This window comes from Betta splendens, chromosome 4, assembly GCF_900634795.4.
Source record: "Betta splendens chromosome 4, fBetSpl5.4, whole genome shotgun sequence".
Taxonomy (NCBI): domain Eukaryota; kingdom Metazoa; phylum Chordata; class Actinopteri; order Anabantiformes; family Osphronemidae; genus Betta; species Betta splendens.
The window spans coordinates 22,215,873-22,232,436 of record NC_040884.2 but is presented as its reverse complement, the minus strand read 5'-3'; the positions used below and the strand labels follow the sequence as shown (position 1 = coordinate 22,232,436).

The 16,564-nt window shown below is 45.3% G+C and overlaps 1 protein-coding gene across 3 annotated transcripts in view; it reads left to right on the top strand.

Moving 5' to 3' along the window:
• The window catches only part of drosha (drosha ribonuclease III), a 67,539-nt gene that overhangs the window by 30,146 nt on the left and 20,829 nt on the right, over positions 1 to 16,564 (top strand). For all 3 annotated transcript variants that reach the window (XM_029145737.3, XM_029145738.3, XM_055508490.1), the window contains exons 21-24: positions 1,242 to 1,341; positions 2,879 to 2,981; positions 8,917 to 8,987; positions 15,689 to 15,733. In XM_029145737.3, coding sequence (XP_029001570.1) covers positions 1,242 to 1,341; positions 2,879 to 2,981; positions 8,917 to 8,987; positions 15,689 to 15,733 — 319 coding nt within the window. The remainder of the gene's footprint in view (positions 1 to 1,241; positions 1,342 to 2,878; positions 2,982 to 8,916; positions 8,988 to 15,688; positions 15,734 to 16,564) is intronic.

The following is a 16,564-nucleotide window of genomic DNA, read 5'->3' as shown; positions in this document are numbered from 1 at the left end:
CGGAGCAGTGTTACAGACGGTGGTTAGCCTCTGTTTCTTTGGATATCTCTGGGCATGTTTTGCCGCTTTCCCCTCCCTCCTTCTCTGCCTCCTTTCTTTGATTGTTAGTGTCTGACGAGACATGCTTGGCCTATGCTCCAGCCCTCTGAATTATTTATCAACCTCTTGTCCAGTTAAATGGGTACAGCGGATCCAGCCAACTGCCTTGTGCACCTCCAGTGCGCACTGCCCTTGGAGGCTATCTGGGCCTCTGCTGTCCAGCCAACAGAATATTTTGCACATTTGAATAGCCTCGACACATGAAGCTGGTGCTGAGCGGAGATGAGTTCCGTTAAAGGGACCCGGAGATGTTAAAAAACAAGATCGCTCGCTGTATTTGTGATGGTAAATATTTCGTCAGGAGGAGTTATTAAAGTCCTGGCGATCATTATAACAGATAAAGGCCTAAAAAGGCAAGCTACAAATCTTCTTGCAGAACATGTAATGACAAGTTTTTTTTGGAGCCATGGAGTTTAAGAATCACTGCTGCAGAACTGGAAATGGATTACAGATGAGCTCCGGAGTTAAGAGCTGGGAAGATCCACAGCTTTTATGTCCACTTAATGATCCTTTGATGTAGTGTGTGGCCAGTGGGGTCGATAGTTCACCGCAACACGCCGAACCGTTTTCTTCCTGCATGAATTTTCCCTGAAAGGTTGTTTAAATCTGCATCTGATTATTAAGTCCAGGAACAAACACTTTGTTGTTTTTACAGAAAAGGTTTGAGTGAGTGACACTTTCATCAACAAACAAAGTGTCTGGTATAATTATTTTTCATTACACTAAGTGGTTTTTATTAATTCCAAGTGCTTTGTTTTCACACCAAGATCACAATACCCAAACAAATAAACCTTTGGTGAATTTGGAAAACGGAGCGCCACCTGCTTTCGTCTCTTCACATTGATTAGAAATGACTGAATTAAATGGCCTGTTTTAATTTAAATGAAATCAAATGACACGCTGTGGTTAGGGAGACGCTGGACCGTAATGAAAATGGAACCTGCTCTCCTGGAACCCAGCTGTGGAACCACTGAAGCGTCTGTGGCCAGTTCTGGCTTCACACTGCACTGGAAAGGCTGAGGAGGGCTTGGAAATTAATTGTTTGGTCTTGAAAACTTGGATAAAGAATAACTTTCAGCTTTTTGGAGCACTGCACTTTGCGTTTCTCGCCTCCTGACCTGACTTTCATTCTCTGTCCACAGTGTCCACTTGTACTACCTGTTTCCCAGCCTGGAGGAGGGGGGCCTGGCCACATACAGAACGGCCATTGTCCAGAACCAGCACTTGGCCATGCTAGCCAAGGTAAGCTCTCCTCCAGCTCATAACAAGTCATCTCTCTGCAGGTAGAACTGGTGAACTGACAGGCGAACGTCTTCCAGGCAGCATTATTGTTTTCTGCCTGCCGTTTCGACTTCGCTTCTTTCTAAGGGGGCACTGGGGAGAAGAGTAATTTAGTCTTGCCGCCATCCTTACCCCATTTTTGCCCCCTCAGGTTTGTAATTGGAGTTAAAAGGTTGTTGTTTTGGAGGACTACACTAGTGCGGCTGGGGTCCCAGCGGGCCCCTAGAGGTCTTCCTGAAACACTCTCCAGTTCCTGTTATCGCTAGGCCCCCGTGCTTCCCTCCTTCTCTCACCCGTTGGCAGCGTGGCAGAGCCAAGTCGCACTCACTGGCACATTTGTAAAGAACACAACAATAATCGTCCCGTGATGTGGAGAAAGCAATTAAAAACTTCAATCTTTCATGTTGCTCCCTGCTGAATACAAAGATGCAGCCACCCGAATCTGCATTAGTGCTGTGCAGAAGTTTGGCTTGTTTCAATTTGCCGCTCGCAGTAAAGTGAGTGTGATACAGCGTTCGACGTTGCCAAGTTGTTTACCAGGCTCCTCTAAAGCCGTCTGCTCAAGAACACTTGCAATTATCTTTCAGAAAATATCTTGAGCGAGCGTCGGCACAATCCACCACTTCACTTGGAAGGCTTAAAAGTCAGAACGGGTTCCCTCTGAGTTGGAGTATTTATGAATTATGATTTAATTTGTGTGTGCAATCACGGGGGGTGGGATACCACCAACAGTTATCAGCCATAATTAAATAGAACCCTGACTGTTTTTTGTTGGGGATTCGTCTGTGGTGCATTGCCAGGGAAGTCAAGTTGGGATACTTTAGACTTGGCTCAGAGAAGCTGTTGGAGAAAGTTTGACTGACCCACAGTCAGTTTATTTACAGATTATTCTATGTATCTATCTGTCTGTGTGTTATTATTGTAAAATGTGATTGTGTACTACACAAGCTGTGCAGCAAGCGTTTAATAGTACAGATTGATTTACAATAAAACTATACTGAATATATTTGTACACAGCCTTTGTAGAGGAATGTTAAACATGAAATTATTAACACTGAGCTTCAAAAATAACAACAATACATGAGCTAGTAGCGGGTTGTAGCTTCACTTCTTCATCTCTTCAGTATATCAGCCTTATCCTGTGTTTAAATAACTAATGAATGAGCCTGTTTGAAGGTCACCACTGTTTCACCATCTATCTTTGGGTCCATGTGCATTGTGCCTGTGCAGTGTTGAGCGTGTGTGCACGGGTTAGTGCATCATGCCACAGCTGGACAACACATGGGCGCATCTGTCAGTGCCATGAAGTAGAACCTTTTCCAGCAAGGGCAGGCAATCTTTCTCATTTCCCTCGAGTTTTCTGGCCCCTTTTCTTCTTTCTTTTCCACGAGGAGCCTATGATAATGTGCAATACAAAAAAAAGCTATTACTTTTTCAAGAGGCTATTACTGAGGTGTCGGTGGCTACACTCTGATATGAATGTGTTTGTCTTGTACAGAAACTGGAGTTGGATCGTTTCATGCTCTACGCTCACGGACCAGATCTGTGCCGGGAGTCGGACCTGCGGCACGCCATGGCCAACTGCTTTGAGGCTCTTATCGGTGAGATTCCCACAGGACAAGGATAGAAGCATGGAATGATGGCTGTACAGGAAAACATAAAAGGAATAACTAAATATGTTAATCTATTCCTAAAAGGGTAGATTTACATATACTGAAAACAAATACTGTCTGTCTGCTCTTATAAACAAAACAGCAGAATTAGTCAGGGCCTGGTGTGGTTTTAGGGTAGTGCTGCTTTGCTGGACTTAGGAGCGTATAGGTATTTTATCTGAACTGCTTTTATGCATAAATGCATCTAATTCACCTGCAAACTTTGTGTGCTCTGAATAAAAATTAGTGCGTAATCGTTTAATTCAGATTTGTGTGTCTTAAGCTGTGTGAATAGGTGCAGCAGATCTCCCATTAGGCCCTGAAAACATTACGCAGCCTTATTGATCTCAGGAGATGCCGGTTGACCTCTAGCCGAACAGGCAAATCCTCGCAGCGCCGCTCTCCCTCACCCACACCAGCATATGTGGAAGCTCACTATTCGCCTCGCGAGCGCTTCGCTGATAGTTTGTGCAGCGATTGGGACCCCGAACTGGAACCTACACGAACTGGCATCATTTCTTAGCGGGGACCATTCCCCTCCCTCCCTCCCTGCGTCCATCCATCCATCCAGCCCCATGGGCAGCACTAAGCCTCGCTCCTGGAGAGCCGCAGAGTCGGCAGCTTTCCTCATCTTATCGCCATCTTGATTGGAGCGGTTCAGCCATCCCTGCGCTGATAGATACAGAAAGTGGGTGGCTTTAAAGAGACGGTCCTCGCCTTCCTCCCCATGCATTGGAAACAGCAGCACTGGGAATGTGCTGACTGGCGCCGAGACCCCCGCCGGCCCCAGGGCCCTGTACTTGTTACGGGTTCATTATCGGCGGAGACGAAATCATAATCTGCTCTGTCCTTCGGCGAGGCGACACTGGGTGCCTCTTGATTCCTTCTCCTCGCTCTCGCCCTCTGACTATCTGGAATTTCAACTTAATAAAAGTGATGAATAAACAGGGAGGCGTGTTTAAAGGAACCTGTGAGATGGCTGCTGTCAGAGAGCACCCTGTGGTGATGGGTATGGGGTTACTAACTCAAAAATATCATCCCCCTGCTACTCACCACAGACACGCTCGCTGAGGGGCAAAACATGCACACGTACGCACAGACTGAAGACATCCAAAGCCACTTGCATTGTGGATGCTGTCTGATGTTTCACTGACACTTTTGTCATCTTCATCTCAGTTTTTTTAGCTCAAACGCCTCCTTTAAGACCTTGTCGTGCAGTCTCTCCGTCGCCGCCCTCCCCTGTCTCTCGCTTGCTCTTTACATCCCTTTGCATTCTTCCATCTCGCTCTGTTCCCCCTCTGTGATCTGGAGTCGGGGTGTTATTAGGTGAAAGATGTGCCACACAGATGATGAGTCATCCTGTCACTCTATCATCTCCCCCTCTCTTTCCTCGCCCTCCAGCTCGCTCCCACCGATCGGAGCGCTTTCTCCTCTACAAGACGAACTCAGATCGCTGGCACGTGCTGCCGGATGGTACGAGGGGCACACAAACGCTGTCATTTCATCCTCGCTCGCGCCTTTTCCGTTTGACAGAGACGTCAAACCACTACTTTCCCAAAAGCAGCCGGCACCACATCAACAGACATGCACTTGCAGACGTGCCTCTGCCTTGTTGTGTGAAGGAACCTTTTTTAACAGGCTTTTTTTCCTCCAGTCTGCACATGCACAGAATTCAAATGCGCCTCTTCCTGTACACCACTGTCTTGAACGCTGCGATGGAATATGACATGCTCATAATATTTCCAAGCCCTGGCACAAGCCTTACTATGCGTGTTTTCTGACCTTTGCTTTATTTGTTTCTCTGTCACGGTGACCGTTGAACCTGGGCTTTGTTGGAAATGGCAGATAATCTCCTGCTTTGCATGGGCAAAGCTTTTCCCTCCATGGTGACGAGAATATGTCTATCTCCTCACCCTGAGGCAGGGCCATTCTCTTTCTCAAGACAGAGAGAGAGAAAGGGAGAGAGCTGTAGAATGGAGGGAGAGCAGTAGAGGAATGGAAAGCACGGGCATCTGCAATGCAAATGGCTGCCCTGCAACCCTGAATAATTCAAAGTGTTGAATGGAAATCTTGCTTTTCTGATCCTCTGTCATTAACTTCTGCCGGAGTGGGCCATTCTCATTTGGGCTCTTTTGGCCTGCACACCTCCCATTCTGTACCACCCCCTCTTCCTCACCCTCTCCCTCACCCTCTCCCTCTGTACTCCTGCTCCTGCCCACTTTACCTCTTCGTCTTCAGAAACCACTTTGTCCCTCAGCTTATTCATAGAATCCATGCGCGCCTGTTGCCGCGCCGCTTCCCTCTCAGGTCCTCTTCACTGATAAGCCACGTCGCTTCCTTCCTACCCAACTGTTTGAAAAGAATTGAGAGAAGAAGAAAAGAGGCCTCACTCTGTTTTTATGGCCCTAATTTCCTTGTACAGTTGATCTGTGGATTATACGCTGCCAGCAGCCATGGGGGATACAGATGGTGAACCTTTGTGAGGGCCCTCTCTAAGCTCTTCCTATTAAAAGAACTGAGAGAAAGGATTATCTCTCACTTGCTGAATATCAGATTCATACACAATGGAGCCGGTGTATTCATTCAACGAGTACTACTTCCTTTGTTAATTGCTGCGATGGCAGCGCTGGGGTTGGGTTCTTGTGCGTCCTCTTGTTTTCTGCTCACCCTCCCCTCAATCTTAGCCTCGTGTTTGAAAAGACGGATGCTTAATGCTACAATGCACTCAGTATGCCTCTGTTGCTGCTGTGGTCCAAGTTTTATATTTATGTTGTGGTTTCGTTTGTGTGTCGCTTTCGATGTGTTGCTTTCTGTGTCCGTCTGCTGCCTCAGCCCCCATTGAGCTGAGAGGGAGCGGCTTAATATATTATTTGATGGATTAAAGCCTGAGAGTTTTTGAATAATTCATTCTAGGTTATTAATGTGACTGTCAGCCACTGGTGTTTCATATGCCCCTGACTCTGGGTTTTTATTGGTCACTGAAAGCCCACAGACATTGGAATTCTATTCCTAAACATAACACTGTACAGTCGGCATCGCTGTCTGAATTAGACTCGTGTCAGATGTGGAGATTCATTATTGTGTGGCCATGACTGATTTCCTCCACAGAGTCCTGGATGAGAGCTTGGTTGTACTTTGCAAACTTTTCTCTTTAGCCTGTATGAAATCTACATTTTGATGTGTTTTTATACGTCGCTTTAGTTTTATGTCCCACTGGACTCAGGTCCAGTTCAGTTTTAGGAGACGCCAGATTCGTTAGGATCCGGTAAATTGTTAATAGTTGTTAATAGTTAAAGATTTCTGAATGGATTTGGTTCTACTGTCAGACCACAGTGTCCTTCAGGAGTGTCCTGCACAATGAACTCAACATGTTTTTTCGTACGCACATTCTGGGCACATTCATTGAGTTCCAGGCCTCCTGCTATTCGCTCCTGCTTCCCTGGCAGGGTCAGCAACTCTGTGGGCTGAGCTCTGAGACTGCAGAGTGATTTGGCCAAGGCATGACGTTACTGCGAGATGAGCTGCAGATAGATGCTAGCATATAATTGCCTGTTGTTGAGCGGGTTTGTCAGTCGTGTGCATTCAGGGCGTCAGCTGCAACTTTACAGGCTGATGGGGCGGCCTGTGAAGCGCAGATCTCCCCTTAATGATTGCAGGGAGTCATTCGATTGATTGGATCGCTCTGGGGCTCTCTTTTTGCATGGACAGCCTACTTGTCAAGAGCGTTCTCTCTAGAATTAAACACGCATCTTGGTTTCTTCATCTACAGACCCTTTGATTGACACCATAGGTGCTACATTGAGATTTTTAATACCTTTTAAAGCCCCTTGAGGCTCCCTGGTTTCTCTCTTCCTCCCTACCAACTCCCCACTTTCTCCTTCCTCTTGAAAGAAGTTTTGAAAATCTAATAAGAAGCGAAAACTTTGAGTTTCAGCGACTTTGAGACCTCCATATGGGGAACTTTCCCAATCTGCTGTGTCATCAAAAGCAAACTGCCTCCTGCATCCACCCACAGCCCCTAGCCTCAGTATTCACACACATCAATGCATTATGAGTGATAGTTGAAAGACATTCAAAACTTGGTCCTAGGATTGGAGTTCTAATCCGCCCACATCTGGTCTCAAGAGGGAACATCTGGTACGTAGTAACGTCTAGTACTGAAGACTACATTATGGTAAAACCACAAATCTCGGAGCTGTTGCTTAATGGAAAACATCCTGTGAAGAACCGCGCCTCTCTCTAGAGTCTCTGCAGCCAGCAGCCCGTCCTGTTAACACCGCAGAGGCCCCGGTTAGTCATAAACATCTGCACAAGGTTTGCTGCTGTGCCTGTGAACTTCAAAAAGAGTTGAGGTTTAGAAAACTGATTTATCACCTTTGGTGCTCACATTTTAAACAGTGGAACGAATCACTGGACGGTGCTGTTTTGTCTAAAATCAAAGATGGCTGCTGCCACAAAGCTTTTCGCAAGGTACTTTAATTATTTTGGTCCTCCGCTAGATTTTTATTTTAGCAAAGAGCTTCTAAATAAATGGGAGTTTGTTAGTCGCCAAAGTGGCCGCTGAGCGAGACAAAGTTGTCAGGCTTAATCAAATTTTATGAACATTTGGGCAATGGCTGCTAGTAATTTCCACTCTGTTTAGAAGTAAAGGGCATGCGAGGCAGACAGAGTGGGTGTGCGTCTGTGTTTGTCTTTGTGCTATGTGGCCTGTTTGTATTTCTTTATGATTGTGGTGATGTGGGCTGTATCTCCACTGTTTGTGTATGTGTGTGCAAATGGCCTGTTAGCCACCTGAAAGCAGTTTCCCTCCCCAGATGATGAATCCCTCATATGTTTTTGATGTTGTCCATGAAAGCAGTTTGCGCATTTGGACGTGCAGCCGTAGCGCGCCTCATTTCCACTGGCTCATTTATGCACATAATAAAAACCAGTGTGCGATTGTATACCCAATTTGCCAGGTGGTTATTGCTTTCTAAATTGAATGAGCCATCCTAAGTGTGATGGTTGGAAGTTGTATGCAGCTTAAAGGCAGTGTGATAGTTCCACTGATTTTAGTGGGAACAGTAGAAGAGCAAAACAATAAAACACACAAAGGAGAGGTGACTTGTGCGAAGGAGGCGGCTGCTGCCTCACGACGCGCGTCATTCCCATGGAGAAGGGTTTGGGACTCTCGGCTTGCTGTGCCAGACGCGCCTTCTTTCTTTATCTCCTGCTCTCCGTGTGCTTTTTGGTGCGTGCAGATGTTGTGAAGAAGTGGTGGGATTCAGCAGCAGCGCCTTTGTGTTGTAAGGACATCTGCGCAAATGAGTCATGTGCAAGTGTGTGAGATGACGCACTGTGTTGTCCATGAAGTGCGTCGCTCTGCACTGTATGTGGGCTTTAATCGGCCTTTTCATAGTCACGCGGGCTTATTTCACGACCCTTAATTCATTTTGGATGTTTGCGTGACCTTGACCAGCTTCATCTCTGTGTGGCTGTGCAACCGTCCCTTTCTCCCTCGTCCTCCTCTCCTGCTCCAACAAGGGGGAGGTGGATCTGCACGGGAACCCTGAGGTCATTTCACCATCAAAAAGCAATAAAAATGCACTCCGACTTTTAATAAAGCAATTATAACTCATTGCCGAGTTCAATTAATTTTAAGTTTTCCATTAGTAAGAAGTCTGAAATTGCCTCAGAATTGCTAGAATTTTTTACACTAGCAATGCACTGGTGGCACACTATGCTTCTCAAAGTTACTTTAAATTTGTGTGGGTGGGGGGTGGCTGGTCTCTGCTTTATTATGTCACACGTTCTAGAAAATGATTTTCAGCCGACATTCCACACAGTTTGCTCACTCAGGTTATATTTGACTGTATTGATGTGTTTATCGCCGTGTTTCTTTCAGGTGCTGTGTATTTGGAAGGAGGGTTGGAGGAGGCTCGGCAGCTCTTCGGTCGACTGCTTTTCAACACTGAGGTAATTGAGAACATATTTCTAATTCGACTCTTGTTTGGTTTTTTTCCCTTTGCCACCGTGCGCTGATGTACAGTACATGATTCGTATTTGCATGATTGAACACGTACACGCCAGTCATGGAGTTTAGCTGTGGACACACTAGACACGATTTTCTTGTTTCGGTTTGTGGAAGACATAACTGTATGTTTTCACCAGTCTGGCCCCTTTTATTCGTTCAAACCCACACACTACATGTGTTGGCATCATACCACACATTCCGCGATACGGAGGCTGTGCCAGCCTCAGAACCTGAGATCTCACATAATCTTGCTTTATTCTGCAATGCTATTGACTCGCTGTGTATTGTGTGCACAATAATATGCACAAAGACAAAACAATAAGAGAGAGAGAAGCTCTGGATGAGGCTGTAGCAGCACACGCAGGCTGGGCAAGGCTGGTACGTGTTGTAAAGAGCTGGAGGTGTGGAACATCGCGCTTCGCCAGCTTCGAGCAGGGCACCTGCTATTGTTTGCTAGTGTGCATGCACCCGTGTGTGTGTGTGATCAGCAGGCGTGAATAATTGATGAACAAACCAGTATTTGCATTTATCCTGGCAAGAAATGTTATAATTCAATTAAATGACTGCAGCTCGCTGGTTAGCAGCAGCAGGCTCGCCTCTAAATGGCTGTAGAGGCTTTTGAGATTAAGTGTGAGATTAAGACGAGATTAAAATCCCACACGGAGCAGGACAAGCAACTATCAAAGGATTGAATGCATCAGGACTGTGTCTTTTAAGACTTGATGGCAAACAGCTGGAGGAGTGTTGGGAATTAGCCGTTAGCCCTTTGGAAAACCCCTGGAAAAATGAAAACAATCTAGCATTTTAATTTGAAGGCATTTACAGTATATTTACGGTAATGACGTATTCACACATTTAACTATGATTGCAAAACATTTGTTCTGACATTAGTTTCTTCTCCTCTGTCCTCTGTGTGAGCGTTGCGTATTTGTTACCACACTTAAAGCTGAAATGTCCTTGATTCTGTCTTCCTGTCACCCGCTGGTCCTGAAGGTTGACAGCAGTTATCAAGTTGTGGCGTTGTCATGATGCAGACGTCTTTATCTGTAGGACGAGACGCTCTCTGGTTTCTTGGAGCTGCTGAGCAGATGCAGATTTAAAAATAATAAATTTCAAGTATTCTAACCTTCACCTCACTGTCAAAACCAGCGCCACATGTTTTGCAACAGGCAAATGATAGGGTAGGCCGAGATCAAGGAGAAAAAACAGCAGTCCAACATATAGACAGTATACACAGAAACACTTTGTCACATGCAAAAGAAATCAAAATAGCTACAAACGATCCCTGTTGTTGCACGTCTTCAGCATATTCTTGCTGATGATACGACATCATGCAGGTTTTTCTCTCATCACTCTGGGAGACAACAGATGTGAGGAAAGTTAGTCGTACTCATGGTAGAATTTCCAAAGTGAGCATCTCTGTTTAGTAAGTAAAGGAAGGACACGACAAAAAATGCTGGGACTCCTAGTGTTAATGGGGGAAAAGACTGAGAAACAACTTTTTATAACATTTATTTTGCCTTACATCAAATCATTGTGTTTTTAACAGGAGGCCACATATTGTTACTAAATGTGTGAATTACAGTAAAATGATCTATAGGGGAATAATTAAAGCTAGATAATGTTGAGTTTTTGAAATTCTGTAGCAACACTGAGGTGTGATTCGCACAGTTGTTCTCCTGCTGTAATTAGTCATCATCTACATAAATCTGCATGTGCATGAGTGATGTTACCAGAAAGTGAGACGTCAATAAAAGCGAGTGGAGACAGAATTGGACCCTGAGGGACTTCACACATTCTCACCATGTTATGTTACTGTTGTTTATTAGTTTAAGGGTTAATTATTTTTATTTATTTATTTTATTTAGACGATGGTTCTTGCATAGAATCTCTCCATCAGATACAGTAGGTCTAAAATATCCCAGATAATGGTTCTCTCTGTACAGTACCTGGGTACAAGGAGTTATGTCTTCAGTCTGCTTCGTCTTATGACACGTAGATGACAAATGGTTAGGTTTGTTCTTTTTTTCTCATTATGTGGACTCACTGCAAATGGAAACACACAAAAACCTTTATATTGAGTGGTAAGAGGAAAAAAACAATACTATATTTGTTGCAATGACAAAATATGAGGCTCCTTGTTGCACATCATTCATTCTTCCTCTGCTGCTGACATTCTTATTAAACCAAAAGGGGCCAATCACGTCAGGTGTGTAGAAATTGTGACAACACTATCACAACCTCTACATCACCTTTACATTAACTCTAGGAAATATGCGTAGCTTTAAGGTAAAACCACAGTTCACATCACACATGCTGTAATATCCTGCAGAATGCTTCTTCTAGCGTAACATGTCAGCATATTACCAAACTAATGAGATGCGGTGCAAAGCTGAAGGACATTTTTCTCTATCGCACCCTGGAAGGTTCTGCAGTTCCTATTTGTCTGGATCATATTCCACTCACACTTGGGTGATCAGTCCCATACTCTTTTTGTCTCCGTCACAACAGGATCCTAGCTGGTGCCTCTCTTTGGCTCCCTCGTGTTTTCTTCGCCTTCCCTTTCCATTCTCTCTCTAACACTCCAGGATGTCATTACCCCCGAAGATATTTCACTGCAGTCCTCTTATGACAAGCCAAAACAAAAGATTCACAGCTCCGGAGGTAAAATTCAAAATTGACTACCAAAAACAAAGCATGCATGTAATTTCCACCTCAAGACCTAGCGAGACAAACAGTGGCCCTGGTTTTCCTCCCTCTCTCTGTTATTCCCTAATTGGTATAGCATTCATGGCTGGAGCGCAACAGTTATTTCCATCCCCTTGTTTTTCTCTCAACACATCACCTTTGCTGGCACTGGTTCCCAAACAACAGAGCTCTTGCTGAGGTTGGAATCCAGCTTTATTGCACACAGAAGCCCGTAGGAAACAATAGATGCTAATTTGCTAATGACATTACTGTGGAGGTTATTAAAGCATCAGTGGAGAGGCAGGAAGCATCTACTTCGGGGGGGAGCTGCTCAATTGCAACCAACCTGGACTCAACAGCAGTGCGATATTGCTGGGAGAAGATTTTGATGGCACTGTGCTGTCCTGAGGGAAGTGTCTCTTTTGAGGAGCAATCACCATAATGATATCTCACTAGTTGCCCACAGGCTAATCTGTTGGCTTTTATTAACACCAGCACACAAGCATATACACTCTAACACCAAATGGAACAAAGGTTGCTGTGACAACTGAGGCAATCACCATGGCACTGAGATGGCGGCTTGTCGGCAGTATGGCGCCACCGCACCACCGCCCTCCCTTACGTGTGAGTGCAGTGCCAAAAGGGGTTTTAGTGCCGCTCGAGTCGGAGATGACACAACAGATATTTTTCGACCCTTTCTCCCCATTTTGGAATTGTTAATAGCGCTGCCATGTGTTTGGAATGGAGCAGTTTATCAGAGAATAGTTTTAAATCGCACTAAATACGCACAGCTTCGGTCTCTGGCCGCGCCAGTAGAGTGTGCTAGGCTGACGTGATCACACAGGTGAAAGGATGGTGACAGCGGCGTGTGAAGGCCGCCTTGCTGCCTGGCACCACAGTAACCCTCTTCTCTGTTAGGGGGATTCAAGCATGATGTTTCTACAATAAAGGCTGGTTAATTTGTTTTCCTTTTAAAGGAACATCCCCTGCACACGAGTCTCTCTGACAATGACTGAGCGTTTCTATTTTCTGTTACATATAGTCCAGTCCTTTAACTCTGCCACGATTCACCCTTTACAACCCCGGTATCCCTCCCCGGCCTTTGTCCACGCAATTTGTAGGCTTTGTCCTGTGACAGCTGCAGCCAATATTTGCAGTTTTTTGAAAGGGATGTGGATCCGCTTTCTCCTCGCCACGTCCTTGGTTAAGTAAATTTATGTGCACATTCACAGGCCGTTTTCAATTTAGAGAACTAAAGAACTATAAAAGGTGATTCAGACTTCACTGGGGTCTACATTAGTTTTCACATATTTGGAAGATCACCTTGAACATTAACTGATAAAAAAAACATCAAATCAGTAGCCTAGGTTGTTTTTTTGTTCGTATTGATCAGCCTCTCTGTCTCTGTTGATGGATTGATTGGCAGCCTGAGCTAGAGACCAATTTGTCAGGGCGCACTGGACCTTGTCATAACAGAGCACCATTATGTTCCAATCATAGATGACCACCACTCCCAGGGTAGAGGGAGTGTGTGTGCGTAGAAGTTATAGTTTTGTTGTGGATTCACAGTTGGCTCGACTTCAAGACTAGAGAGTCTGTGCTACGTCTAGATTCCCAAGTGGGTCAGAGGAACCATTATTAAAGCTCACCTTAAATCAGAGATGATAGGTGCTTTTGATTTAGCTCTCAGCTCTCATTGTGGGCGCGCAGTCGACACTCAAATAAACATGTTTCACATTTCCCCCGTCCCTTTTTTTGGTTTCTAGCAGTAGAAGTCCGTCCTCCAAATAGCTGCTCCACAGTAATTATACCGTCCACGTGTTGGAAGAGACTTGGAGAAAAAGAGAGAAAAGCTGTTGTTTTTCTCATGTTATTCTTATTTGATGCAGGCTTAATCATTGTCTGCCTTGTCCCTAGAATGGCTGTAATTGAAACATTAGCTGTTCGGGTGTGTGTATACAGCATGTGGGCGGCTCGTGTGCACCCTGTGGATGGATTTTAATCACGAGCCTTGATCACAACCTGAAGAAACGTCGTCGTGCTTCATTTTGCCTTTGTTGTTTGCCTACTCTCTCATTTTCTCCAGGCCTATATGCACACGTGCCTCGCGTTTTAGAGGCGTCGCTGCATCCAAAGCAAGTGAGCCATTGAGTGCTATCGACTTTCCTTCAACGGAGTCCTCCTCCGCAGCCAGGAACCCATGTTGTGTGCACTAGCCTGCTCTGTGTTGACTTGATACCTACTATGTACTTAGTGCTTTTCAACTCCAGTCCTGGGCTAAGACACAAGCAACCAAAAGGAAGCATTTGCTCAAACATATTGACCACTTTCATGAATTTTTCATTGGCTGCTCAAGGCGATGGGTTGCCAGCTGGGTGAGTTGAGAAGATGAGGCGCCCATTCGATACTGTTGACCACACACAACCCCCCCTGTGGGCTTGCACCGCATTTTCAAGGTTTATCTCTCAGAACCTTTTAAACACCTGAGTGATACTGTACTTTAGAGGCCCCTGCCACATCTGTATCGCTGCTATGACTCACCCAACATTAGACCCCAGGCCCAAAACTGCCTCTGACTGGCGTTGTCCTTGGCAACAACTTGAGAGCCACAGCTTATACTTTCTCTGTCTCGGTGCTGTCTGCTCCTCAGCCCCTGTCTGTGTACCATTGGTTGGGGAAACGTGTTTCTCTCTGCAGGCAGGGGAGGCAGAAGGAGTCCAGAATTGTCAATGCGTGTCTCCGGAGACAACACTCTCAAAGCCAAGTCCCACCCGCAGCACCCCTAGCCTTATGCTGAAACCCGCTTCCCTGCTGCCACCTCTCTTCTCGGTGGGTGGCTGATATATGGATGGCTCTGAAAATTAGCCGCTGACTCATTTGGTGCTATTTCACCACCCCTGATGGGGTTGTTGATGGCACCTTAAATAACGTGTTTTTTTCGCTGAGGAATCCAGAGCCCCCTCCCCACAGAGCCATCTGTGTGGCTCCTCTTTTTTTGTCTACTACAAAGTCAGAAATAACCGAGATTCACTGAAGCCTTAAAGTAAATGTTATGAAACGGTACTAATCTCTTTCTGTTGGTGGAGAACATGCAGAACCTGCACCAGACGACAGAAATGTTAGCAACAAGCTAATGGGCTGGACTTTGTATGCAATTTATGGATTATGGCCCAAACACGTTTTATTGCTACACATCTGCACAAAACTGGATTTAAAGGCAGTCTACACTGACCAAGTGCTCACACCTGGATATGAAGGAGTTGTCCGTAGTTACTTATGTAACCTGTTAAAAGCATAATGGGAGAAACAGACTGTGCCAATTATCTGTTCCTCCTTTGTTTGGGGTTTGTTCATGTTAAATAGCCGGGTAGACTGTCGGCTTGTGTTTCCACTGAAGCCCTGATGCTGGGCTCCTGTTAGACCTGTCACTCTTAGCCGCGGTGCACAGCTGAACTCCCTGACAATGAATGGCAGCTGTTCCTGGCCCAGGCTTTTAGGCCCTTAACACTTTGTGCTTTCTCCTTCACATGTACAGGCAAAAATTTGTTATGAAAGAGCGGACGTCCATCAAAGCAGCCCAATAATATTTCAGCGCCCCTGTTTCATTTTGCAAGGCTGAGGAAATTAAACACAAGGCTTGTTTAATTATTAAATTAATCCCACCTCGATAAAGTTTTAACTCTCAAACTGGGATTTTAATAGTTGATGGAGCAACGCAGGTATTTAGGGCCTGTGCGTGGAAACAGCACAATTCTTGGGTAGAATTTTCTGATCTGAAGCAAATAATTTATTTTCTTGTATTTTCTCACACTGATTCTCTTCTGTGTCATTTATATTTCATTGTGTTGTTTATTTGTTCTGTAGTTCTGGTGTTTATTATAATAGATTGCCCTGATGCCAAGGAGGAAACTTTCCCTCTGACTACTCTTCTCTCATCCTCCTTCTGTATTCGCAGGACCTACGGGAAGTCTGGCTCAACTACCCACCACACCCCCTGCAGGTTGGTTGAGAGATGTCTTCTATTATTGATGTTTACTTTGGCTAGGTGCCTCTCATTAAAACTCACCTCGCCCGCAAGACACAAAACCGTTCCCCCACCTTTGAAGTTTTTTGGGCTGAATGTATGTTTTTCCTTGTGTCTGTGGTTCTAACAGAGGTGGGCAAGCTGTTAGCTATTTAGCCCGAGGCTGACTGGGTTCTCTCTAGCTGTCACAAGTCCCCCAGTAGCCTTTCGGTAGTCTGCATTGTGTTACTCCCATGTTTCACTGCTCTCCATTTCAGTGCAGACCCTAATCCTCTTTTTCATTTACTCCGTCTCCTTCACTATGGCGCCTTTCTCTCGTCTTCTCCCCGTCCCTGTCGTCTTGCTCTTGCATTCCTTCCGTCTCATCACGCTTTCTGTTGCTTTGCAAGATCTGCCCAGAAACATTGAAGATGTCACCAGTGTTTGTTTGAAATTAGGATTTGGAAGAAGAGATCAAAGATGCCATAACAGGATTACAGTCCCGGATCACATGGGGCCTCCAGGGACCGTCAAGCATCCTTCCTTCTGACGTGTTTGTGAAGTGTTTGCTGAGGCTCCTCTTGAAGCACTTTTCTACTTCTGTCTTTCTGTTTAACATGCACATTTTTGTACACTGTATCCGTGTTTGGCCCAGTGTCGTTTATGTACACGCGCATTCACCGTATACATTTGGTTTTTCAGCCTAAACATTTTACTTTGCCATCTGCCAGCACCACATAGTGTCTGGATGTTTCAGTTGAGCTTGTCAGCGCCCAGAATAAACCCAGCAGTCTGTTTATGCGATGAGATGCACAGCGGAGGCTCCAG